This window comes from Neolamprologus brichardi, chromosome 18 (genome assembly GCF_056152115.1).
Source record: "Neolamprologus brichardi isolate AB-2024 chromosome 18, ASM5615211v1, whole genome shotgun sequence".
NCBI classification, from domain to species: domain Eukaryota; kingdom Metazoa; phylum Chordata; class Actinopteri; order Cichliformes; family Cichlidae; genus Neolamprologus; species Neolamprologus brichardi.
In genome coordinates this window covers 31,000,445-31,025,922 of record NC_142121.1, presented here as the reverse complement: position 1 = coordinate 31,025,922, position 25,478 = coordinate 31,000,445, and the positions used below count along the sequence as shown (strand labels likewise).

General features: G+C 41.6%; 3 protein-coding genes across 4 annotated transcripts; 1 reads left to right on the top strand and 2 right to left on the bottom strand.

The window, feature by feature from the left end:
- Nucleotides 1-1,530: 1,530 nt before the first annotated feature.
- psmb5 (proteasome 20S subunit beta 5) lies at nucleotides 1,531-9,109 on the bottom strand. Its single transcript, XM_006802726.2, has 3 exons — nucleotides 8,842-9,109; nucleotides 6,152-6,458; nucleotides 1,531-2,219 (listed from the first exon to the last, which is right to left on the bottom strand). Exons 1-3 carry the CDS (start codon nucleotides 9,094-9,096, stop codon nucleotides 1,936-1,938), a joined length of 846 nt encoding a protein of 281 aa, XP_006802789.2. The 5' UTR covers nucleotides 9,097-9,109; the 3' UTR covers nucleotides 1,531-1,935.
- A 787-nt stretch (nucleotides 9,110-9,896) lies between these two features.
- On the bottom strand, nucleotides 9,897-10,922 carry psmb11a (proteasome 20S subunit beta 11a). Its single transcript, XM_087831692.1, has one exon. The coding sequence runs from the start codon at nucleotides 10,920-10,922 to the stop codon at nucleotides 9,897-9,899; it is 1,026 nt and encodes a 341-aa protein (XP_087687818.1).
- A 1,518-nt stretch (nucleotides 10,923-12,440) lies between these two features.
- On the top strand, nucleotides 12,441-20,252 carry prmt5 (protein arginine methyltransferase 5). Of its 2 annotated transcripts, none has more exons than XM_087832071.1 (16): nucleotides 12,441-12,644; nucleotides 12,959-13,077; nucleotides 14,086-14,171; nucleotides 14,289-14,423; nucleotides 14,538-14,650; nucleotides 14,775-14,824; nucleotides 14,922-15,085; nucleotides 15,216-15,377; nucleotides 15,743-15,820; nucleotides 16,380-16,438; nucleotides 16,661-16,783; nucleotides 16,995-17,170; nucleotides 17,341-17,544; nucleotides 17,623-17,733; nucleotides 18,940-19,004; nucleotides 19,093-20,252. In XM_087832071.1, the coding sequence occupies exons 1-16, from the start codon at nucleotides 12,547-12,549 to the stop codon at nucleotides 19,243-19,245; spliced, it is 1,896 nt and encodes a 631-aa protein (XP_087688197.1). In that variant the 5' UTR covers nucleotides 12,441-12,546; the 3' UTR covers nucleotides 19,246-20,252. The 2 variants fall into 2 exon arrangements, with proteins under 2 accessions (XP_087688197.1, XP_087688198.1); XM_087832072.1 differs by lacking the exon at nucleotides 12,441-12,644 and adding an exon at nucleotides 12,768-12,882.
- The last annotated feature ends 5,226 nt before the right edge of the window (nucleotides 20,253-25,478 follow it).

Below are 25,478 nucleotides of genomic sequence, written 5' to 3'. Positions count from 1 at the left end.
TTTTAACTACATCTGGCTGATTAGGGTACTTCAGTAATATTCTGTTTGGATGCCAGGTTCAAGCTTGAACCCGCTCAGTTGCAATGCAGTTTAACACTCAACTACAAATGTATGGCTTTTTGATGGTGACCGGCGCCGAATGATGGTCAACTATAAATAGACGTTTTCTCGACGTTGTTGTTGTCACCTGGTCGACTACAAATAGATCAAATATCAATGACAAAAAAACAACGGTAAATCAACATCATTTCAACGTCCCTATAGTAAGACCGTCGGTTTGCCACAGTATTTCAATGTTGTTACAACAGTGGCATTTCAACCCTGACCATAACGACGGATCGGATGAAAAATCAACATCAATTCAGTCGTCTTGCTATCTGGGAGTACAATTAGTCAATGTTTCCATGTATACACACATACACACACACACACATTCCACTGTGCTTTTGTTTGAATTATATCTCAACAAGCAATTATGGACACAAACCACAGCCTCTAAAAGCTGGCTATTTTTATCAAGAAAAGCCTTCCTACTTAGATGACAATGCAGTGCGCTGGATACTTAATGGCACTGGAGGACCTAGTCTTTATCCACCATTCTGAGTCATAGTCAACCCATTTCTGAGGGGAAAAACATCCATCCTCCAACTCCTGAAGCCAGCCAGGGAGGACATGTGGGTTTACAGTTTCCCTCAAAATTTGAATACAAAGTTTAACACATCTGCTCCATTTTAGCACCACTCCACGGACGCGTGCGTCGTCACTCTTTCAGTATCTGCTTCTATTGACGCTGCAATTCCCCATCACTTCATTTAACAGAAGCAGCATCGCAGACGAGACTCACTCATTTCCATTTATCGAAATCCCATTTCTATTCCATCTGCTAACTAGTCACCTGTGAAACTAGTTTTTAACCACGGTTTGAAAGTGCGCCGGCTCCGGCTGTCTACCCCATCGCCTTTATTAGTGTTTATTCCGGGCCATAAAAACCGCTGGAGGGGGACACACCGCTAGCGCAGGTCGTTACATTGTAAAACACCATGGCAGGGTGGCACACAACACTGCACGCTGAGAAGCTAAGGGTGTCAGGGAGGAATTAAAGAATAAATTTCCCCTTCCAATTAAAAGGCACATTTGTGCAACGTGAGCGGAGGAAGGGAACATTATCAATGAGGGGAAGAAAACATACTGTTACAACTCAGGAGGCACAATTACTGAGGCTGGTGGTACGCAATTAAATAGTGCTATTTAGACAGCACTACTCCCCACTAATAAACACACAACGTATAGAGGAGACTACACAGATTTTGGATGTACCTCCAAAATCCCCACAGCTGTGGAGGGAAACAGATGACTGAAATGTAAACACAACGAGCAGCAAAACGACTACATCAAAAGGAAAAGGAAGCGATCCTGCTAAACATTTGCATAAATAGGAAATTCTAAGAAATACAATTCACTATCTTGTGACCCAAAGATGGAATTGGCCCTCCCACAAAATAACAAAAGCAAGACTCTTGGAAAAAAACAGAGAGAACATCACAGGTTTTATTTCCATTGAAGAAGGAGATGCAGTTTCTAAGAGTACGATCCAAATGAAATGTATGTAGGGCAAGCACCACACTACTCCCACACTGTATTAAAGCATGTTTGAGTCATCGGGCCTGTCTCTGCAACCCCTCAAATCATACCGTGTGGAGGGCGAGTGGAGCTCACTGGCATTGTTAAAAATGTACAGTATAAAGGCTTGAAGCTAGCAACAAGTCACAGAAGAAATGTGAGTCGCAGTCAATCTGCAGATGAGTCCATTTTATTATGTGTCAACCCTTTCTGGCATTTCAGAACAGCTAAACATTGGATACTAGAATAAGTTCCTACCCCTTCCCTCATCTCTCCCAACCCTCACCCGGCTCTACGTTGTGTTGTTTTCTATAACTACGCCTGATCTTTGTACTGGTGGTGCAACATGAGCACGTCGTCCTGGGAGATCCTGGTCCAGCCTTCGCTGTGGACGTGGTACAGGTTGACCTGCCCTCCGCTGTATGCGTCGCGGTACGTGGCCTGGTAGATGGCGCGACGGCCAAGCTCGCAGGCCTCCTCCACCGTTAGGTCGTGTCTCACGCCGCTGTCCATCACGCCGTAGGCATACATGGAGCCTGACCCCACCGCAAACAAGTCGCCGCACACCCGGTTCCCCTCTGAGTCGACGTAGTACAATCCTGAAAAGCAAAAAAAGGAACAGAAAGGACAACAGGCGGGTCAATAGGACAGGAAGGCAAAGAGGACAGAGAAACCATGTAAAGGGAGTTGTATTTCTCTAGATGTTGAGCTTTGACAGGAAAACTGAGATGGTGTACATCTAACACCGCAGTGCTCCCACAAACAAACACACACACACACACGCGATCTTGGAAACGCTCACGCACGTCATGTCCTCCAGAGAGAGAGAGAGAATATGAACAGCTGCAACCTCTCCAAGTGAAGTAAGGCTGGCAGATATGAACAGCTGCATCCTCTTCAAGTAAAACGAAGCCGGCCGCGGAACCTGCTGACAAGGCGGGGGCCACATCGCCGTCCGCCCAGGGGCCCTGCTCTGGATCTTATTGATCCCCGCAAACAGGCCAAAAATTAACTATCGACCCACAACCTGAGCTGCGCAGGTAACAGCATCTCGCACCTCGCCAGGGAGGGCAAAGAACAACTTCGCGCTCACATCCTGTAGACGTCAAACAAGTAAAGCGCACTTCTTCCACACATACACACACATTTCTTTAACCTTTACACACTTGAGCATCACATGGAGGCACAAGTTCTGCCTCCAACCCAAACATGTAATCTTATGTGCACTGCAGACTCACAATGCTCTGATGGACCTGTGAGGGACAGTTTGCTCCACACCACGCTTCGTGGACACATGCGAGACATTTTGTTCCGCGCTATGACACACTCGCTAGGCCTCATCCCGGAGTGACGTGGAACGGGTGACTAGCACCAGCCTGTGAGCTCGCCCACAGTCAGCCTGCAGATGGTAAAAAGACAGCCTGCGAAAAGGCATGTTTTTTCATAGTGCTTTCACAAATTCAAACCTGTGAAAATGATGCACAGACAAACGCAGGGACACATGCATGGAAAATTACCTAATATCCACCGCTATCTCTCATCTCCCACATTAAAAAACACTTCAAAATGCCCTCACACTGCACACCCTCGCTTGCAGAGATTCGCAGCTAAACTAGTGACAGTCTATTAGGGATAGAGAGCCACTTGCTTTTTGGGGGGAGCTTACCATTGCTTTCAACTGGCAAATTGCAGCTTCCTCAGCCTGTCGTTAGCTTGCCATGATAATCATCCAGTGCCTGCCTATGCACGGGGGTAATTTGCCATTCCAAGACCTGCCTGTTCCTCTTGAAAACTGTGAGGGACTCGTTAAAAACATAATGGGCAGGCAGAGAGAGTTGTAAAGGCAGCCTCTTGTGTTGAGTAGCAGAGTTGACGGAGGTGGATGAGGACTCTTTAGGAGGTCCAAGTATAGCAGCAGAGCGGCACCCAAAAGACACTTCCCACATCCATTAAAAACAAAAAAACAAAAAAAACCTCACACCTGGGATCTTTGTAGCGCCCAATGCAATCACTTATCACTTAACACTCTGAAACACATGCAGCCGATGAGGAGTGCTCAGAAAACCAAGGGCGGGGGGGGGTGTTGGAAGAGGGAGGTTAAAATTTGCAAGGCACACACATTAGAGCGGAAGTGTCGTTTGGATGGTGGAGCTTTGCAGCCAGGAGAGGCTCCTTCTACTCCATCAACAAGCTGACAGGTGCTTGAAGAGCCTTTTTTTTCTTTTCTTTTTTTTTAAAACAGCAGCCAGTGCAGCTGGATGGAATGACAGTATTACAGTGTAAGTGAGGATGCATGGGTGGGTAGCCTCAAATAGGTCAGTGTCTGTCATCTGTCCTTCCCCCCCTAGAATTCATGACTGGCTCAGGAGTAAAAAGAGAGCAGCAGTTGTACAGAGGAGAAAGAGCGATTACATCATTCCCTTGGGACCTGCTCGAAACCGACAGCCACATGGGTCTTCTTTGATGAGGACTCGTATCAAACATTGCTCGGCTTTGTCGCCATGACGCTACATTTCAGTGGATCACATATCAGCTCATTACGAAGCCTTGATGTCTTTAGAGAGAGCACTGGGGGGTGCCACGCAAGGTACAATCACTTTTCCCTCTGTCAAAGCCAAAGCCGCTATCCAGCTATCAAGCATTAACCGTGCCCTGATTATGTGAGTGTCATAACATGTAATGTTATTACATTGAGCCATATTTGTCAAGCTCCTCAATGTCGCTTTTATTCGATTTAGTCTGCATGGAGCTTAAGACACTTCATCAGGGGAATAAGTGCCTGACATGATTGTAGCTGGTTAATGAGCTTCCCACCTAATCGTGATTGATTTAATTTACATGACATTTACCTCTCCGTTCAATCACTGGCATTGTGGGAACCATGGCAAAGCCCGCATACCTATTGAACTTATACAGGGATCATTATTTCCCCAATTGATTTCCCGGGATTTAACACGTGTCATTTGCGTTTGTTGGCATACCACCGGGCTGTCATTGTTCACAGAGACCTCTTGGCTTTCCAGACAAAGCCACCATCGATCTCGGCACGTGTATGGCCATTATGCATACGACCCAGTTGTCCAGGGCTGAGACCCAATGTCCATCATCCCACCGTGCTCTCACTGGCCTGCAGTCCGAGCCTCATCGATTTCGCATTACTGTGTCACCGTGGCGGCCTCTTTAAGCACACCTTCTGTGATGTACAGCCTCACACTGTGTGGTATTCAAAAGCCACAGCTTAAGGTACTAAAACAGACAGAGCAAAAGAAAGGCTGCAGTGCCACCTAGTGGCTAACCTGGAGTAATGCATACGTTTGTTTTTTTCTTAAATGATAATTATCCGCACAGCCCAGCTGTAGTATATTTCATTTAAATAATAAACAGCTAACCACTCATGTCCAAACTCATGCTTAAAAAAAATAATGAAGAATAAATGAATAATGAAGCCTCTTTGAAATTTGCCTGGGAGTAAGGATCTTTGACAACACTGAGAAACAAAACCGATGAATGATTAAGCTGCCAAAATAATCTTTCACATAAAAACAAACCCATTAGCATATGTCAAGAGAGAAAAGCTGATGTGTGTTGAGTAGATTTAAGTGCATTACTCAAAAGCTGAATCACAAACGGCCACAAAGATAAATTATAAACATTTATATTCCATACAAGAATATTGGGGACTTTTTTTTGAGTAAGACAAAATCAGCATACATTCACCAGTTCACAATCCCCTCTTTTATATTTTTAAAGTTTAGCTGCTAACCACCTGGACTCTCCTGTTTTGACAGGAGGCTAATTTGGCTACACATTCAGCTCCATCTCCAGAAAGCCTCTTTCCCTGTATTCATACACACTTCAACTTGTGCTCCTTGTTCTGCTTCAGAGATCTACTCCAAGCTGGAAGGCCACTCTTAGGAGAACCAGCAGCAGGCAGACAAGTGTTGGACTCAGTCACTAAGTCCACATTTGGTTTCCAGGCCAGCTGTACTTTGCTAGATGTCGTTCTGCTGCTCTTTCTCCAAATTTACCATTTTCAAGAACAATTTTCACAGACTGCATAGTTTTTCTTGAGGTCAACTTGATTCCAGATTGCCAGTTTTATCTCCCCATTAGGGGAGATAATGGAGCTCGGGAAGTAGAACAGGTCATCTACTACTTGGAAGGTTGGTAATTCAATCCCTGACTGCTCCAGTCTCCATGCCAAAGCGTATGTGGGCAAGACACTGAATCCCAAGCTGCTTCTGATATATTCATTGTAGACATAATGTATGTGAATGTTAGCTAAAATATGTTTATTACTGTACCATTATAGGTTTTCTGTATTACTGTAAGGTCTTTACCTTACACTAGGAAAGTGCCTCAAGGCGAATGTTGTTTTGATTTGACACAATACAAATTGTCCTACAATCAGTTCAAGGAAGCACTGCATATCTTGATACTGGTACAGTTTAAAGTAGTACAAATTATATCTAGATCAATTTATAACCAGACAAAATGACATGTCCGTGTCAGATATAACTGTTGATGTTACCTGGTCCTCTCTTGTCCCAGCCACAGACCATGGTTCCCATACTAAGTCCCATGCCTTTGTACTGGTACACCATGTTAGCAAGCAGCTTGGAGGCGGCTGCCACTGAGATGCGCTCCTTGTTGCGAAGCTCGTAGATGCGACACTGGCGGGCCAGCAGGCGCTCCCAGAAGCTACAGTCTGCAGCTCCTCCAGCCATAGTACCCAGTAGGTAGGGGTTGATCTCAATCACCTTCTTGACCGTCTGTGATGCGATGTAGGAGCCCGCTGTGGCTCGAGAGTCCACTGCAACGATAACTCCATGCTGGAACTGAGAGGGGAAACAGCAGTCAAGAAATGGGTCGGGTAGCCCACATTTCCACAAGTTCCTCCCAAAACCACATGTTTAAAGTACTAGATATATAGACTGATATCAGTACATTGATTAAGAAAAGACACAAAAATGGCATTTACCGATGTCAGTGATCGATCTGTTGGGTTAAACAGTTCAAATCAACTGGCACTGGCTCGCTGCCAAATTGTCATTTTAAACATTAGCAGTGGCCCAGAACTTTGCAATCAGTGCCCCTCTCTCTTAAACAGCTACACTACTTACCAGTGCATAATACATTTTAATGCTCTCCCCTACATCCACTGCTTTTAACAGAATAAAGTCACTTGCTCTAAATTTAAGTAAGAGATCGCTTGCAGCAGTTCTGCCTAAATGAGGCAAAAAAAAAAAAAAAAAAAGAGCTGCTGCTCTACAGCTGTCAGAAAGGTGCAATATATGGTTCGGCTCTAGCAGAAAGCTGCTGGATAAGAGGAAAGACTTTTGCTCTTCCTTCCAAAATCCTCTATCAGCGAACTGACAGTCACAGAAGCAAGTATAGTAGACAACAGATTTGGCCAGTCAGAGGGAGATGTCTGTGGGGGATGTTTTCATTAAGGGATTAAGGGATAAGGATGGCGTTATTTTTATCTTTTACTTGTATCAACAAATCCCCTGAAGAGACAAAAGCCAGCAGCAGGGATATGGTTCTGTATTTACACTGCTCTAGAGCGTTTGACAAACTGAGGGAGAAGACTACAATGGCTGCTTTCAATTGTGATGACAAAATCAACAGCAAGGCTCTTTCATGCTGTTTTAAATGTTTTCAATTGGGGGTTTCTACGGCACAGAGGCAGAATGTATTTATGCATCGGCAATTGTATATGCCAGTTTATAAGCCTGTCAATGGAATCTTGGTGCTTTAACGAAAGATTGTTAATTACAAATAAATGTATCCTCAGAGACACTGCTTAAATCTTTACAGCACAAAAAAAAAAACAACAGCAAGCCTTAAACTTTCTAGAAATCAAGATTTATTTTTTTCCCCTTTTAGATTTTCTACTTTGACCTACAACATCAAAAAGAACATTTCCACTTTCTAGAGATTTCTTGGCTTCTTTTCGTGAGCACACAAGTTTGTTTTTACTGAGCGCATCACAGTCACGACTAATCGAATACACTTTAACATCTTCTTCCAACAAAACTTCATGTGTGTTTTAACAATAACATTTAGAAAAGCAGGTATGGAGAACTCACAGTTAAAAAGAAGACTCACAGAAAGTGTGACTTTAATTCATTCAACACATTATACATGTATACATCTGAATATAATTAACAGGAATCTTATTAAAAGGTCCTTTGTGCTTTTCTCCTTCCTACTGCAACGTCACTGAACATAGTAATGACATAATAATGAAAGATCACACATTTTAACCGCTAACATGATGTGATGTAAAGCTATATGGACTTGCAAATTTCATTCATGTATGCATTTATATGTGTTTAATTAATATTAACAGAAATTTGTTGCAAATTGTGTTAACAAAAAAATTATTTTAATTAATACATAGTTGGCCAGTATCAATTACATTTTTTTAGACAGGTTAACTACATTTTTATTTTACTATATTTGTCGATATGTGCACGTTCCTCGGAGCAAAATATATAAAACGATACTTGAGATAAGTGAGAAATGGTCTCTCCGTGTACTTTCCCCAACACCTGGGGCTGCTTCTGGTGTTTACAACACGCTACACAGTGTCTTTTGCCTTTTCAGTATATAACTGAACATATTTCAAGTATATAAAAGGCACCAGTTTTTTTAAAAACCTTAAAAATGTATACTATCAGCCAAAATATCCTGTGTCGGTTAGGCTCTCTTATGGATGAAATACATTTACATACTCAGCACAAATCACTTTGGAAATAACACACGTTTAGGTCGCTCTTTGAAGTTGTAACCATCAGAAAGTGCGTACTTGCTGCACTTTTTACGGAAGAACACGTCAGATTTCCATTATATAAATTCACGTGACTGTGTTATTAAAACACCCACATTTTGCTTTTAAATTGACTGAGAAACGTCAACGTAAGCCTACGTAATTCATGATTTCTCTTAAGACTATACATAGTAAACATATTAGAGAGATTACTTGTTTACGTTTACTTAAGTGCACATCACCTCTCCCATGTACCATGCACATCTGTCATGAGAAAGCGATTTGTAGCCACGCTAGCATGCTAACATCAAAGACAATTTGTACCGGAAACCCTAGCGTATGATATGTAAAATCAAAATTTATCAAACGTCTAGTTTCGACAGCTATGCAACTGCTACTGGGGTTTCTTATACCATATAGGTACAATAACTGGACCGTTAACTTACTTTGAATGCTAAGGTGGTGGTTCCATGCAGAAACTCTATTTTCCTTTCGACGCCATCATCGTCTCCGACACACAGCGGGTTTTTAACGGAAAAACTGAGGCTGTCCCCGGGCGTGCCTTCTAACCCCAGACTTCTCGGTCCGGGTCCACCACCAAAAGCAAAGGACTGGCTACTATCAAACGAAAAATCCGCAGAATCACCGCTCAACACACTAGCAAGAGCCATCTTTGAAAATGTATGATGAACAAGCAACATCCGCCGCGGTAGTTTTTTTATTCTGTCACGGTAACAAAATCAAACAGCGCCCCCTGTGTCTGTGGCGGTGTATTTCTTAAAAAAGTGTGAGGTAAAGGAAATACCTTTTATTACACAGCTATTATTATTATTAGTATTATTATTATTATTGTCCATCCATCCATTCACTTCCGCTTATCCTTTTCAGTGTCGCGGGGGGCGCTGGAGCCTATCCCAGCTGTCATAGGGCAAGAGGCGGGGTACACCCTGGACAGGCCGCCAGTCTGTCGCAGAGCTAACACACAGAGACAGACAACCATTCGCGCTCACATTCACTCCCACATTCACACCTATGGGCAATTTGGATTAATCAATTAACCTATCCCCACAAACTGCATGTCTTTGGACAGTGGGAGGAAGCCGGAGTACCTGGAGGGAACCCACGCAAACACAGGGAGAACATGCAAACTCCACACAGAAAGACCCCGGAAGACCCCAGAAAGATGGTGGAATCGAACTCAGGACCTTCTTGCTGTGCGGCAACAGCGCTAACCTTAAGCCACCTTAAGTCACTGAGCTTGCCCATTAGTAGCTTAGGAACTAGAGCAGGTCACCCACTGATCAGAAGGTTGGTGGTTCGTTCCCAGGCTCCTCCAGTCTGCATGCCAAGTATCCTTGGGCAAGATACTAACCCCAAGTTACTCTCCGATCCATCCATCAGAGTGTAAATGTGTGTGATTATTATTATTAAATTTACTTTTCAATGATAAATATAACATCATAATTTCCTCCCACACATAAATGCTTTTGATTATTGAGTATTATTTGAGTTTGTCATTCTTTTTCTTTCCCTTCTTTTCTTTATCTCTGTAATATTCCTCTTTCAAGTCCTCTCTCTTTCTCTGGCTCCATCCTTGTGCTGTGATGTGGAAAAGGTCCACATTGTTCCCCGAGTAGGCATCCCTGTGAGTGGCCCTGAACACTGCTTCTCTTGCCAATGAGATGGCTTCTCCTTTACTCAGGCTCCACCTCAGCTCTCTGTCCAAGACTCCATAAGCATAAGGTGAGCCCGAGCCCACAGAGAAGACATCTCCCTGCAATCGGGCTCCGTCACTGCACACATATATAAGCTTTGGACCGCTGTTAGGAGAAGTTGTTGCAGTAATGTTTTGGTTACTAAAAACAGCCAAGGAGCTATCATCAGTCATCCAGGGTGAGTCTTCCAAACTTGTTGCACAGTCAGTGGCACCCTCTTGCTTATCCCAACCACACAGTGTAAGAGCAACACACATTTCAGTACCTTTAAAAGGATGCAGCATAGATGAAAGGAGCTTAGCTGTGGCACGTATTGAAAGGCGATGTCCATGCCGTAACTGGTACAGTCTGATCTCTCTAATCAGAATTCGCTCCCACAGCATGCAATCTGCACCACTACCAGAAGATGTGACCACTAGATGAGAGTGAATAGGGGTGATCTTATGAACAGCCGGACAGGCAACAAGCCCCCCGGCACTGGCACGTGTGTCTGCTGCTGCTATTACCCCACCTTGGAAGATGAAACCCAAGGTTGTTGTTCCATGAGCCAAACGGAAAGGCCTCTGGACTGTCATTGAATTTTTGGGTGGGCAGAAGGATGACAACGGTCTGTTGATGAAAGAGGAGGAATGTGAAAGAGGTGGTATAAAAAAATGCAGTGGAACTCCACAGTTGTTTTCAGATGTTTCCAGTCTTAGATTGTAATAGTCACTCATAGAAAATGGAATTGCTGCGTCCCCCAGAGATGAAAAAGAAAACCATTTATGTTGCACCGGCCTTTCTTTGAAGCTGCAAACATCTTCCAAAGCCATGATGGTGTATACACAGATACTTGATCACAAAATCAGAACATCTTTTCTGTTGAAAAGTAAACAAAAGTTGTTCTCAAACACAGTCTATCCACTGAAAAGCTGATCAAACACAATCTTAAGTGTCAAAGAAACAGATCTGGTTTGTAGAGGGATGCTGCTACTCTTTCTCATCTGCTTCTGAGTTCTTGCGCTTTTATAGCTCGTGCAGGTGTGACAGCTGGTAGAAATACACACACATATACACACACACACACGCCGTGTTCCATATCCAAAACCATTTATGGTTTATGTAAGTGATATTTTAGCCTACATGCTGTGAACCTGATATCCGCAGAAGCCACTTTCTGCAAGTCCTACAAGTGGAGTTCAGTAAGGACAAGCAAAGCAAGCAGTGCTGCTTAGTTGAATCTATAAATAGAAATCAATCAAAACGTACCAAAGTGAAAGTGATCTTATGCCTTTCATCTCAAACAGCATTCTGTCATAAAACTTTGTTGCTTGTTTTCATCCATCTTTTACAACACTGTCATCGGTAGGCTGCAACTGGCTATTGTACTTTCCACAAAGCACGCCTGCCTGGATCCCAATGAAAACTGTAGGTGTTTCCATTTCACACATATGTCAGTGTCAGAGACCTGCACCGTTTTCTCGTTGTGTTTGCATGTGAAAACACAACCAGAATTGGCAAATAGAGGAGCTTCTGTGATATATCATCATAACAGACACGTTTTTGTCCGACTGACCACCTTGGCCAGCAGCAACTACAGACATAATTTTATAGAATATCACAAATTACTGATGATTAAATAAAGCATGACATTTTTAAAATGATCGGAGGATAAAACATCTTCAGCAGTAATGTTATTTCACATAACACTGAATTTTCTGCTGAAAAAATATTTTTAAATTTTAGTTATTTATGAACAAATTGCCAAATAAACCAGTTTTATGAGTAGGGAAGTGTTTTGTTTTTTTTTGGTGTTTTATTGCTTCTTAATGAGTGGGTCTAAAAAAGTCTCTATCTAAATCATTTCTGGTCAATGTTTGTTTAACTATACAGTAGTTATGTGTGCAGAAGCAAGACGTCCATGTACTGTAGAGTGCAGCGAGCTGCGGGAGGCTGTCAGAGCATTTAAAAGAGTAACAGACAGGCAGCACAAAACAATACGTTTTAATCTGTATATTAAAAAAATAAAATAACATAACATAAAATTAAATATAATTAAAAATAAAAATTAAAAAATTGTCCCCATTATCGGCTAGTAGTAAATAATTTTTTGTATTTGTACAGTGGAGGAAGGGTTTGTCGGGTTTTTATTTCTCAAATCTGGTTTCAATAATTATTTCATTTGTTTTCTCTATCAAAGTACAGCAAGCTGTTCGTCTTGGAAGAAGTCGCCGTGAAACATCAAATGGCAACGTTTAAACAACGCTCGGTACACAATTATCGCGACAATGACAACGCGATATGCAACTTGTGCACTGGTTAAGCCATCTTGGTTCTGTCTCACGTTTGTTAGCCAGCAAGCATTGCAATTCTTAGGAGCCAAGATGGCGCCAGTTTCTTCTAAAGGCAGAGCAATGTGAAAGTCCGAGAAATCAATTCATTCAGTCGGCTAAAGTCATGGCGTCTGCCAGCACAGGGAGCAGGGTGTCCTGCGGGAGAGATTTGAATTGTGTGCCAGAGATAGCCGACACGTTAGCCGCGGTCGCCAAACTTGGGTAAGATGGTTTTTCGATTCTACATGTAATTTTTGTTTAGCTGAAGTGAGCTTATGAGCAGAACGCGCTGCTTTGCTAGCACGTTCTCAGTGCGTGATGGTTGCTAAGCTAGCCGGTGAATTACCAGCACGTGCCCAAATCACAATGATGCTTGACACTGTAGTGAAGTGTGCAGTACACAGGCTCTGCCTACTCCCATAGTATATTTGAGGTGTGTGGAGGATTACTTAGAAAACAGGTTTGTGTTTTACTTCGTGTTGATATTATAAATATTTTGAATGTTAACTGAAGTGCTTCCCTCCTCTGGTATCCAGGTTCGACTTCCTGTGCATGCCTCTCTTCCACCCGAGGTTCAGGAGGGAATATGAGCTGGAGCCCGCTAAATCCCGACCTGGAGCCCAGACCCGGTCGGACCTGCTGTTATGTGGCAGAGGTCAGTTTTCCTGCCCCTTTGTCTTCTGCAGTTTGAGGCATTACTAGCCATTAAATCATCAGTTTAAAGTGAGAGGAAACACTGAGTGTGATATTCTGTGCAGGGTATTTTTGGGCATGGTGGGGTCTACTGGTGCCCTTATTGGGAGGGGATGTCAAGGTCACTTTAAATTCTATTTAAATGTAATATTAAATAAATTTAAGCATAGTCAGTTTTTACAGTCCTAAAAGTGGATAATTAACTTCTTATTAGGTCTGTTAAACCAAAAACACTACAACCTTTACTATTCTCAGTAAATTACTTTTTATTCATAGAACATAAATTTATCAAAGTTTGACAACATACGTTTGTGTAAGTGTGTCATGGCATAAATAAGATTTTAGAAAGATTTAGGAAGGAACTGCTGATGTTCAATGGGATGGAAAGGGTTACAGAATCATATCTACAGAGTTTGGTTTCCTCTGCTCCACAGCCAACCAGGCGTTAGTCACTGAACAACGTGTTGTTCATAGCAGGGCACCAAAAAGAGAGCTACTACTCTGCAAAAAGAATACTGAGCATTTGAACAATCTTATGTGGGCTTCTGAGACCAAAATAGAACTTGCTAGTTTAAGTTTAAAAGACTGTTTGGAGTAAGACAGTAAGAAAACACTGCATTAAAGCTTAAAAATGTGGTGGTATTATCATGGTCAGGGCCTGTTTTGCTGCATCTGAAGCAGGGGAGTTTGCCAACATTAATGGAGCAATGAAGTCTTTATGTCAGGACATCTGTCTGCCAACCAAATTTCATCAGAAAGTAGGTGGTTGTGCTGAAAGACCAATCCTAAAAATACCATTTGTTCTGCTAAAGCCCAGCCTAAGAAGGAAAGTAGATGTTAAGACACTAATTCTAATCATTTTCATATTTTGTATTAAATACTCATCATCAGAATAATGTGATTTTTAGCATAAAGGTAAAGTGGTTAGGTGTTTGATGCTTTCTCTAAACCGTCCTTTTGTTCTGTCTAGATTGGAATACTCTAATCGTTGGGAAGCTCTCTCCATGGATCGATGCAGATTCAGAAATCGAGACAGAACGCAGAAACTCAGAGGCTGTAAGTTCTTTGAGTTTGATGGTGCTTGTGAGGTTTCTTTGATCTTGTGATACAAGTGAGGTTATCATGTCATCTTTTTAATGCTTATCTTATCTGTTTTCCCATGTTCCTCTCTAGGCTCTTGCCCAGGAGCTAAACTTCTCCGCCTACCTGGGCCTGCCTGTCTTCATGATCCCTCTGAAGGGCACTAGTAATGCCAATCTAGCCCGAGTGCTGCTAAATCACATCCACACTGGACATCACACCTCAAATGTAAGACGCAGCACATCAGGAATCAACAAGCACACAAAGACTGCGTTAAGATGTCAGAAAAGTCAAGACAGTGGAAGTCCTCAGTTAACCGCTGCTGTCCTCTTTGTTGATTAGTTCTGGATACGCGTCCCACTGATGGCGTCAGAGGACATGCGGGAAGATCTGACTGAGAATGAACCGATCTCTTGTACTGATGACACAAGCGTTGATGAGAAGACTTGGAGCTGGTTAGTTTCATGCCACGGCACTTCCTGAGCAACTGAGTGCCGTCTGCATGCTGAAACGGTTGCTATTGATTTCCTTTAAAATGCTGTCTCTCTTTGTTTACTTACCTCATTTTTTTTCTCATAGGTGGAACTCATTCAGAACCCTTTGTGACTACAACAAGAGGATCTGTCTTGGTGAGAGAACACACTGTGAAGCAGCAAACTTTGGGCATTGAGAAATAATTATGCTCCTGTCTGTTACTGAGATTGTGCTTCGTTTGTATTCCTAAAGCGGTTGAAATTGGACCAGATATGCCATCAGACACTGTGATTGATAAATGGCTCGGAGAACCTATCAAAGCAGCCATTCTCCCCACCAGCATCTTCCTAACCAATAAGAAGGGCTTCCCTGTTTTGTCGAAAGCCCATCAGAGAATAATCTTTCGACTCTTCAAGGTATAAAATAACATTCATAGATTGTTTGATTTTAACAGAACTCAATCTGCAATCAAATACAAAAAGTTTTGTTTTTTTTTTTGGCCTACTTCTGAAAAAAAATCTTTAAATTAAAATGATCTTTTTTTAGTTGGAGGCCCAGTTCATCTTCACAGGCACCAGTCGGCACACTGACAAGGACTTCCGATCCTACCTGCAGTACCTGGAGTACCTCAACCAGAACAGGCCTGCACCCAATGCCTACGAGCTCTTTGCTAAGGGTTATGAAGACTACCTGCAGTCACCTCTACAGGTGAGGAAGTACCCTTTCATGCTCACGTTTGTATGCCTCTGTGCAACCTGAAGCCATAGCTAGATGTATAGTTATTTCTGGTTGGATCACTGAAGGAACATCAGATTAGATTTTGATGGTCAAATGCAATGACCTTGCAAACTATACATTTTAAGTCAAGAATGAATCTGTTAATTGTGACATATTGTACACATGTCTAATAATATAAAGTAATGAAGTGATGACATACTCAAAAGTCACTCTCAAGAGATACGAATGGAAACTGCAGTTTCACTGTTTGGTAGAACTGTAAAACTGTGAGGCTGTTTTTGTTTTTTCCTCCTAATCAGGACCTTTTAACGTCATGTTTTGCTTTCTTTGTTTAGCCTCTGATGGACAACTTGGAGTCTCAGACATACGAAGTGTTCGAGAAGGATCCTATTAAGTATTCACAGTACCAACAAGTAAGACAGTCAGACATTTTTTTGGGTATGAGGAGGCATGGCACAGATGTTACAGAGAGGTCTTTGCTTGTCCAGTAGACATACAAATGCAGTAAAATCGTTTCCCCTACACAGACTTTACTTGGGCAGACTGTTCAGATATGCAAGTGCATTTGTTTCCTTAGTGGATGGTATCAGTTTTCAATATTGGTCAGTTGCTTTTTACCTATGAGCTTGTAATTATTATCCATCTGTCCATTTTCTTGGAAAGCCCTGATCCAGCCAGTGGACTTGGACCCAGAACATTCTTACTGTGAAGCAACTGTGTTCACCACACTGTTGCACATAATCATTATCATTTGCATTGGCCTCTGTTCAGCCTGAATGTGAAGATACGCCTAGCTATTTGTCTGTGTATGTAGAGCTTATCCACACAAAACAGACTGTCACTTGTGTAGCATTTGGAAAACACTGATATTTAGGTGTTTGGTGTTAACAAAGGGGTTTAAATGGTCTGTAAGAGTTTGAGACAAAATGTATTTAACACCTGTTTTGTTTTTGGTCTTTTCTTTGTGTGCAGGCTGTATATAAATGCTTGCTAGACAGAGTTCCAGAGGAGCAGAAGGACACTAATGTTCAGTAAGTATCTAAGATTATTGTATAAAGAGTCACAAATGAGGATTGTGGAGTAGGAACTGTATCCAGATATTGATTCATACCTCAATATCATGGCAGTCAATAATATACTCCTATAAGTCTCACTGGAAGTAGAGCAGGATAACACAGACTGACTGTTTAAACCTCAGTGGTAACCACCAGGGTAGCAGCCTTGTCTAAAATAATGATGTGGTTTTTCCACAGGGTGTTGATGGTGTTGGGAGCAGGTAGGGGTCCTCTGGTCAATGCATCCCTGCGTGCTGCCAGGCAGGCAGACAGGAGACTGAGGGTGTATGCTGTGGAGAAAAATCCCAATGCTGTAGTGACGTGAGTAAAATAATGCTTTCAAATGTTCCATGTTTCACAGCGTACAAGCAAAAATATTATCGCATGCAACAGATCAATTGCTACCTGAATGAGTCTATAGAATAGATAAAAGCTTGGCCTTTGATTTTATCTGAATTCATAGTGAGTCAGGAGGGGATTGAAGTGAAGCCTGAAACTTTCACCGCTTATTTTATTGATGTGTGTCCTCTAGGCTAGAGAATTGGCGCTTTGAGGAGTGGGGGGATCAGGTGACGGTGGTGTCATGTGACATGCGGGAGTGGGCCGCACCAGAGAAAGCTGACATCATTGTCAGCGAGCTGCTCGGATCATTTGGCGACAATGAACTCTCCCCAGAGTGCTTAGATGGAGCACAGCATTTTCTCAAAGGTATTTCAGGATTTTAATGAAGACTTAATTACACATGTAGACACTGCAGAGTCATCAGAGGTCATTTTTCTACATTGCCACACCAAGCCATATTGAAAGCGTCACCTTTTAATGCTTCCTGACTCTAATTACTTTCATTTTCCCCTTTGTTTATATCATCTCACCTTCAGATGATGGAGTGAGCATTCCCTGCTCGTACACGTCCTACTTGGCTCCTCTGTCGTCCTCTAAGCTTTACAACGAAGTACGAGGGTGCCGCGAACGAGACAAGGATCCAGAGTCCCATTTTGAGACGCCCTATGTTGTGCGCCTTCATAACTTCCACCAGTTGGCTGATCCCAAACCCTGCTTCACCTTCACACACCCCTCAACAGGTAGATGGAATCGCTTAAAATCCCTCTAATAAGCTTGTCGAGCATGTGCTCACCACCTCTCCCTCCCGTCTGTTTCAGATATGAACAATAACCGGTATCAGTGCCTCAGATTCACAGTGGGTTGTAACTCGGTGCTCCATGGCTTTGCTGGCTACTTTGAGACCACTCTCTACAAAGATGTCACACTCAGTAAGTCAGCAGATCCATTTTTCCTTTGGCCTATTTTGTTTTTTATTCATCAGGTTTTTTTTACGAGTTCCCCAGTTTTAGAATCTGTCGTCCTTGCAATTTGGGCTGGATGGTAAAACCATGAAGATTATCACAGCAAAATAACTTTTCCTCAACAGAGTAATGTAAAGTTAGTAGATTCATTCTAGCCATGTGTTGATAAATGCCTGAAAATGGCATGAAAAACCAAACAGAATGGTGCTACGCCAAACCAATCATGTGGCTGGAAGTTAGAGCTGCGTCAGGTTAGGTTGATGTACACAGTTGGAAAAGTTAATGTTTGGGCTACTGCAGACCTAAACACCAGTATGTTAGCAGTGTGAGAAAGATGAAAGAGAAAATAAAAACTGCATTACCAAACATGCCCCCCAAACACACACAGCCCAAGGCTCAAAAGGCGAGGACATTGTTGGAAAGAGAGGTCAATGAATGTAACAGACAGCTTCATGTAAAAGACACAATGTCAGTAAGCAGAGTTAAATTAGAGAATTAAAATGTTTGTTTGTTCTGTATACCTATGTTTTTTTATTTACATGAGCTTGAAATAAAATTAGAAAATTATATTTAAATCAAAATTGACCTCATATCTTCTGTTAGGAATGGAAAGAAACATTTAAGCTAATAACTAATGCTTCATTTTATATTGTGAAATATATCAACTGAAAACTGGGAAAAAAGTAATTATGATAAGATTTATTTTTCTTTCCCCACATGTCGCACAGTCCTAGTTGTAGCACTCAGTCTTTGCACGTTCATATAAAAAAATCATGACCTAGATGCTTCAAATGAATGCAGAAGTTAGGACCTGTTTTCTGTCAGTCTACATCCACCAACAGAAACAAGAGTGCAGCTTGTTACCATTACAGCCCAGCAGGGCTTCATTAATGTTTCAGAATGATGCCGTTGGTGGGTGTAGTTGTGCAGAAAGCAAATAGTTCTTCCATGAAAATGTTCACATTTTTGTTTTGGAGCATTTCGATCATGATTTCTGAAAAATCAGGTGCTTTGAGCATCACTAGCTACTTCCATCGTGTTTTTAAAAAACAGAAAAAAAAGACAAAAAACGGCAGGTGTAATGTCTCTACAATCTACAGTCCAGAATACTAGAATTAGTATTTTCTTTTTCCTTTTGGTTGAACTGTCATTTAAAGTCTTCTTTGTTGGCAGGTATAAAACCAGAAACACATTCACCCGGAATGTTCTCCTGGTTCCCCATCCTCTTCCCCCTTAAAGTAAGTTCCTTAATCAGTACCGAGTTAAATGCTAAAGTTGAAAAATGAGAGTGAATAGATAAATCACCGTGCTCCTTCTTGCCAACAGCAACCCATCTCCATATCCCAGGACGATGATGTCACAGTGCGATTCTGGCGCTGCAACAACGGGAAGAAGGTTTGGTATGAATGGGCTGTGACGGAGCCCTCCTGCTCTGCCATTCACAACCCCGCAGGCCGTTCCTACACCATCGGCCTGTGAAGAAGACGCGTCAGCACAAGTTGGCAGACTCCTGTGTTTCTGTCAGACTCTGTGGCAGTGGAAGAACGGGTGTCGTGACACTCTTTACACAGTTAAAAACCTGGACTTGTGTGAGCCCTTGAAAGTCCGCGGTGGTAGGCACTTTGCAGTTTAGGAAGAATGGATCGGATAAACCAAATTTGAACCTTTTCTTGTTTTTAAATCTCGTGCCACATTCACCACTCTCACCTGAACACAAAATGTACTGTTGCTGTGAGACTGGCTCATTCAGATTAGGTCAAATGTTAACACCGCGTCGTCATGCTATCCTTTTTTACTTGTCCTTATTGTTCTGAACTACAGTTCAACACAGCGATTTACACTCAATCCTGGACTTATGCCTTATCAAACACACATTCCATACACAATATTTGCATATTTAAACCCTTCTGCTCAACATGAGACGATAAGAAGAAGGAACTGCTTTTCAGGTTGCATACCATGACATTTGGGGCTGTTTGTTCATACCTTTGTTTTGTTCGAACCTTGTCAATAAAGACCACACTGTAGTGTTCTCTACATACCGTGCCCTTTTTGTTTGAAGCTTCAATGTTTTTGAGTCACATGTTAAATTGTTAAAATGTTAGACTTTTGGGGGTTTTTTTAAAGGCAGTTTAAACACCGTTCCTGTGTTTTAATCTGTTGAAATTAAATGATGGCCTGATCTGCAAGGAGGTGATTTTTTTTCCTGTAGATGTCACCCTTTCTTGACCTTGACCCTAAGCAATCCATGATTCTTTATACAAATGAAGGTACAAGTGCACTGTTTCAATTCATTTTGCCCTAAGAAGAAATTCTCTCAAGTCCTCACTGTTGTAGTGCTGGGGTCAGGCTAGTTGTTGTTAGATGTTTGGAGAGATACACTTGCAACAGTTAATCACTTCACCTGCAACACTACATTGTTGCCAGTTTATTAATATGTGGGTTTGGAGTCTAGCACATTCCACACCCAGCTCTTCTATGCCACTCATTCTGTCTTCATTAAGTATTTCCATAAATTGTGCAGGTCTACAAAAGCATATTTAATGGTCTTTTCATGCAGCATACACTGCAAGGTTCACACTTAGGATTACAGTCTCGCTACAACACGGTTAGATATGAAATCCAGTTTTCCTTGAGCTTACCAGAGTTTCATGTAAGTGTGGCTGTTTCCTACAATAAAGTTTCTATTTAGGGTGGCTGACCCGTATCCTGTCTAGTCAGACTAATTAATACCTTTTTGTACAGTTTTATTCTTGAAATTTGCTTCCACATGCTTGGTAGGGAACTGCTTCCTGTTCTTTACAAGAGCAAAAAAAGGAAATGGTCTCAAGTCACAGAAGCTCTGTTGGTTTTTAAAAACTCAGATATTTTAATAGAATATAAACAATATTAATCATAGCTCATATGGCTATTTTCTAGTACTTACGCCATCATAGAAACATTATTTGATTGGGTTAAACAATTGGCCAAGGTGAAGGGAAAACAGCTGAGTCAGGCTGCACAGACTTAAAAAAAACATTTTAAAGACTGGTGTTACACCTTATGTGTCTGAAAAGTATAGTTACTCATAACATTTCCATGGGCTCAAGCAGTCCTGCACAACTATAGTAGTTATTATAAGTGAAATGCAAAACATAACTCAGCTGGAGTTTTCAGTGTCACCGTGACAAGGTAAACTTTATTTCAAATAAACCTACAGTTTCCCCTCGTGTGGGCTTTTCATCAGGGAGCTTGTAAGGGAGATGTGCTTAACAAGATCAAGTGCAGGCTCAGCGTCCATGAAAAATCCATATTATGTCCCAGTGCTGAATAGTAAGAGCATGGGGACACATAGTGAGCACACATGGCCTGACTATTGTAAACTCAAGCCAGTAAAGAAAATTAACTGCTTTTGTTCCCCCAGAAAATCTGCTTAAACTTGAAAAAACAAATAACAGTTGGTGCACCTGCAGAGACCCTGTGCCAGCTTTTAGATCAATTCCAAGGAGCACAAATTAGCAAAAGCACTGTTTCCTCCTCATTTTATGTCCTCTTTTTTTTAATTTTTTGGCTCCAGTTTTCTAAATGAAGTCTTCAACGTGAAGTCAAGAAAGAATACAAGCATAAATTCAGTATGTCAACAGTGATGCTGTTTCATAGAAGATGCTGAATCTGTTTTGTTTTTTTAATGTTAGAATCACATTTTTATGTTAATTGAAATGGTAAACTTGTCATTTTTATCTTCAAAGCATCAATTCTTAAATGTTCTGTTTGTCTTTTGCTCACTTAGGAAACATTGTCAGATTTTGTGAGTCCTAAAGGAGATCCTGCAGAATGCAGGGGTCATTAATGGTGTAATGAGCTGGGTGAGAACAAGTGTATTGTTTTCACCAAACCGGGGTACTTTGGATTGATATCCAAAGTATCAGGCTAAGATATCAGGCTAAGATTAAAACCAATTTGGAAGATTAAGATTAAATAACACGATGTGCAAATGTTACAAATCTTTTAAAGGACCCCAAATCCCCAAAATACTCTGCAGAAATTGGCTTGAACAAATTAGTTTGGCAGGCGAAGGAGGCGAGATCAGCTGCAATCCTGGCAAATCAGCCGATCTGTTTCGCCTATCTGTTTGGTAAATCTGGTAAGGTGTGAGCTATTTAAGTCACTTCAGCCTGCATAAAGTTGCTGTGGCCTCTACAAGTCACTGTACAACCCACCTGGACCCCACCTCTGGTCAGATCATGGTCTTGTTCTTTGGGCTCCTCTGTCCATGTGGAGCCTTCCACGTGTTTGCAGGGAAGTGGACCCAGAACAGTTATACCGTCAAATACAAATAACTGTAGATGGCACACCAATCATATTTTGTCTGAAGTTGTCTCGATGCTGATGTCCCAGTCTAATTTAATTAGCGTGTTATAATATACCCTCAAAGTGGATGGATGTTTTCATCCGTAATGACCTAAACAGTTTATTTTGCACAGTAACAGAAAGATTAAAACAAAATGCTCCACTAAATAATAATAGATATAAAAGGAATAATCGATCAAAAGCAATCTTAGGTGCACTGTAGTGCATAACATTACTGCTGTGCTTTTAGCTAATAGGCTATTGTAAAAAAAAGAAGAAGAAGAAGAAGAAAAATTCCCCCGTTTGACATTTACTGCACACCTTCTTGCGTCTGTGGATTTCAGTGTTGGTTAGCTGCCCTACCACTCATATTATGATTGCTTTCACTCTCTCCAATTACATCCTGGAGCTTCTCTTCCACTGCTGCCTTCCCCCTGGCACTGGCCTCCGCCTGCCGGCTGCCGTCTCCCTGTGTGAGTCCTTAAACACAATTGAAGATTATTGCGCTGCATCAGTGAATTAACAGATGCAGATAATGGGGCCAGCATGGTAATACAATCCACAATGGGTAATTTCAGGCTTGGTGATTATAAGCTTATTTTCTCAAGAGCTGTCTTCTGCTCATTGTTCTAAACCATCAGTGACCGAAAGAGCTGCCTTTCACCGGGGGGTGGGGAGAGGGGTCGGGGTCAGTGGATGACTCTCAGCGAAGGCACATTGAACGTCAGATAAGCAGATTCTAAGAATGCTGTTTGCAACTTTTTTGCAACCATCATTTAGGTTAAACCGCCTGCTTTATACCCCCTTTGTTTATTGTCGTCTATGAAGGGAAAAAAAGCAAACTGTATGTGCAAAAATACCCATAATTTACTCACAAGAAACAGTTCGCATGCATCCATACTAGACTTGGCTTTAAGATCAAGTCATTTCCACGTCAAATCAATGCTTTAAAATAACTTCTTGAAGTTCCACAGCCACCTTGGATCGAACCCAGGCCGCTATTATGAGTCCACCATATAAAAGAACATAGAGAGAAAGTTAAATCCAGTCAACAATGGGTTAAAAAGTTTCGGCGACTTTCCCCCCAAAATAAGTTTTAAGAATTGTTTTCCTCCCACAGTTTATACACTTCCAACACATGGTGCATGTTTCCGATTTGACTGCTGCTGATTGGCTCTTTGAGAGCAGGGACAAGAATCAGGATGATTGTAAACTGAGAAAAGTGACCTAGAAGTATCTGCTTGGCAGCTACAATAAGAGCTGGCTGATTTCTCTGAATACTCAGGAAATGTGCCTCAGTGCTTCCTTATTCTTTTCCTCTATGAAAGGAGAAAGACAGAAGTTCACCCAAGAAATGATTTGAATGTGTAATAAATGCAGATATTTTCTGTGTCGATCTTTATTATTATTATTGCCATTTGTTTAAATGGAGAAACAAACAAATGAGTGCATCACTTTTGTGTCGCACTCAGTGGCCTGTAGAGTTATAATTAGGACAATAAAGGGTTGTTAATTAATAATTGGAAGTGTCAGTTACCAAACAAACAACAGAATTCAAACAGCCTTCTTGTCGCCAGCCGTTTCAATGACGTCCTCATCGGTTTGACATCCTGCCGTGTAACACGGTGGGCACGTCCCCCAAACTTCCACCGTGAGGCTATAAAGGCCACAGCGCTGAGCGTTAGTGAGAATCTCAGAGCAGCACACAGGTGCTGTGCCGATAAGTTGAATTATTGAATCAAATCATGAAGTCATAATTAACGTGAAAAAGGCTCAAAGCAGAACATATTTAATATTAAACACAAAACGATTTCCTGCACAGCCAGCGTGCACGATTATAATTAAGAACGCAGTCACATTCTTTTACAGCTCAATTTAAATTTGTTTTTTTCCCTTTTTACAAAAAGTCTGCTTTCATTTGTCTTAAGATGCGATAATAACGTGTCTCTTTCTCTGTGCTGCCCGAAGACCAAACAAATGGCCTCTAACTTGGCGCAGTGTGTCCCTGTCCTTGGTGCTTACATGCGTGACTCGCTTCACAGTGTGGCCAAGATGTCTTCACTGCAGCTTTTGGCCTTGGGCCTCATCAGAATCACGGGTGTTATCCAAATGTGCTTTGGTAGTATTTGCCGTGCTTTCATTATAGTTGCAGCATCTCTGCCGACAGTTTATTTAGTTCATTTATGTTCGTGTTCCTCACAAGGCTGTGGCTGCTTTTTGTTTTTTATATTTTTGTCTTACAGCCTTTTAAAGCTGAGGTAGGATCGGTGCCAGTGGCATTACCGGTGGAGTTACCAACTGACTGTTTTACTGGTAATAAAACATTTTAGAAGCCATTCTCAGACCGTCAGTTTGTAAATTATTTTTGTAAACGGCTGATGCTAAAATAGGGAAATGCTGTTTTTGAAGGCACCGCCGTTATTTAGTCCCCTTGTTTCTTACAAGATTTATTATCCTAGCAAGCATGAAAGAGGGATTACAGTCCCTCATAGCTCTTCATCCCACTTCTAATCCACATCCACGCACTGGCCAATCCAACAAACCAACTCATTCATGTTAATGCCCCTTAATGCTTTGTGTGGGATGGAAGACTAATTTGTCTCTTTTTGTCCAGAGTTATTGTGAACTGGCTTTGATTAATACTGACTATTTATGAGAATGTTAAGGCTTTGATGGTTAACAGGAACGTATTAATTATATCTGACATCAGTGAAGTGTTTATGTGGGAGTCTGTAGAATAAGAAACTTTCATAGGCTATTGTGGCATATATTAATATATAGTTTTTTGTTTTAAAATATTTAAATGAAAAATTAAATGTTGCTGCAAGTTTGTGTTTGTCTGCTGCCCTCTACTGGCCTGGGATGTCATGGCAGCGGTGTTCTGGTTTCGTGTGTGGTTCAAAAAGCATGTAATTAGTAGTTTGGTGATATCCGAATATATAATCACAATGCTTCTAATCTTTCTTTGAGACACTTGGAAGAAAATTACTGTGAGTATTGCCAATCTCTGTGGATTTCTCCACCTACGTAGGGGTCAGCGTCTCTGCCTGCAGTGTTGCAGTCAGTTTGTCCCCCTCCGTTTCCTGCCTGTGTCATTATAGCTGGAATTGCTGTTCTTTAATTCATATTTTTCCATGATGATTTTGGATCAATATCTGTGGATTCTGCACAAAAAAACAGGGTGCAAATAAGAAGCTAAGCTTTATTTTTTGAGTCAAATGGGAAAGACCTGAAATCTATAATTATATTTGTTTACAAGAACATCTTACTCTGGTAGGATGACCTCACTTCAGCCTGTGGTGCTCTGTGATTACTTTCTTACTTGGTCTTGTTGTACTCCATTTTCTGAACTGTTCCTCCAGTGGTAAGTCCACATGTTAAGT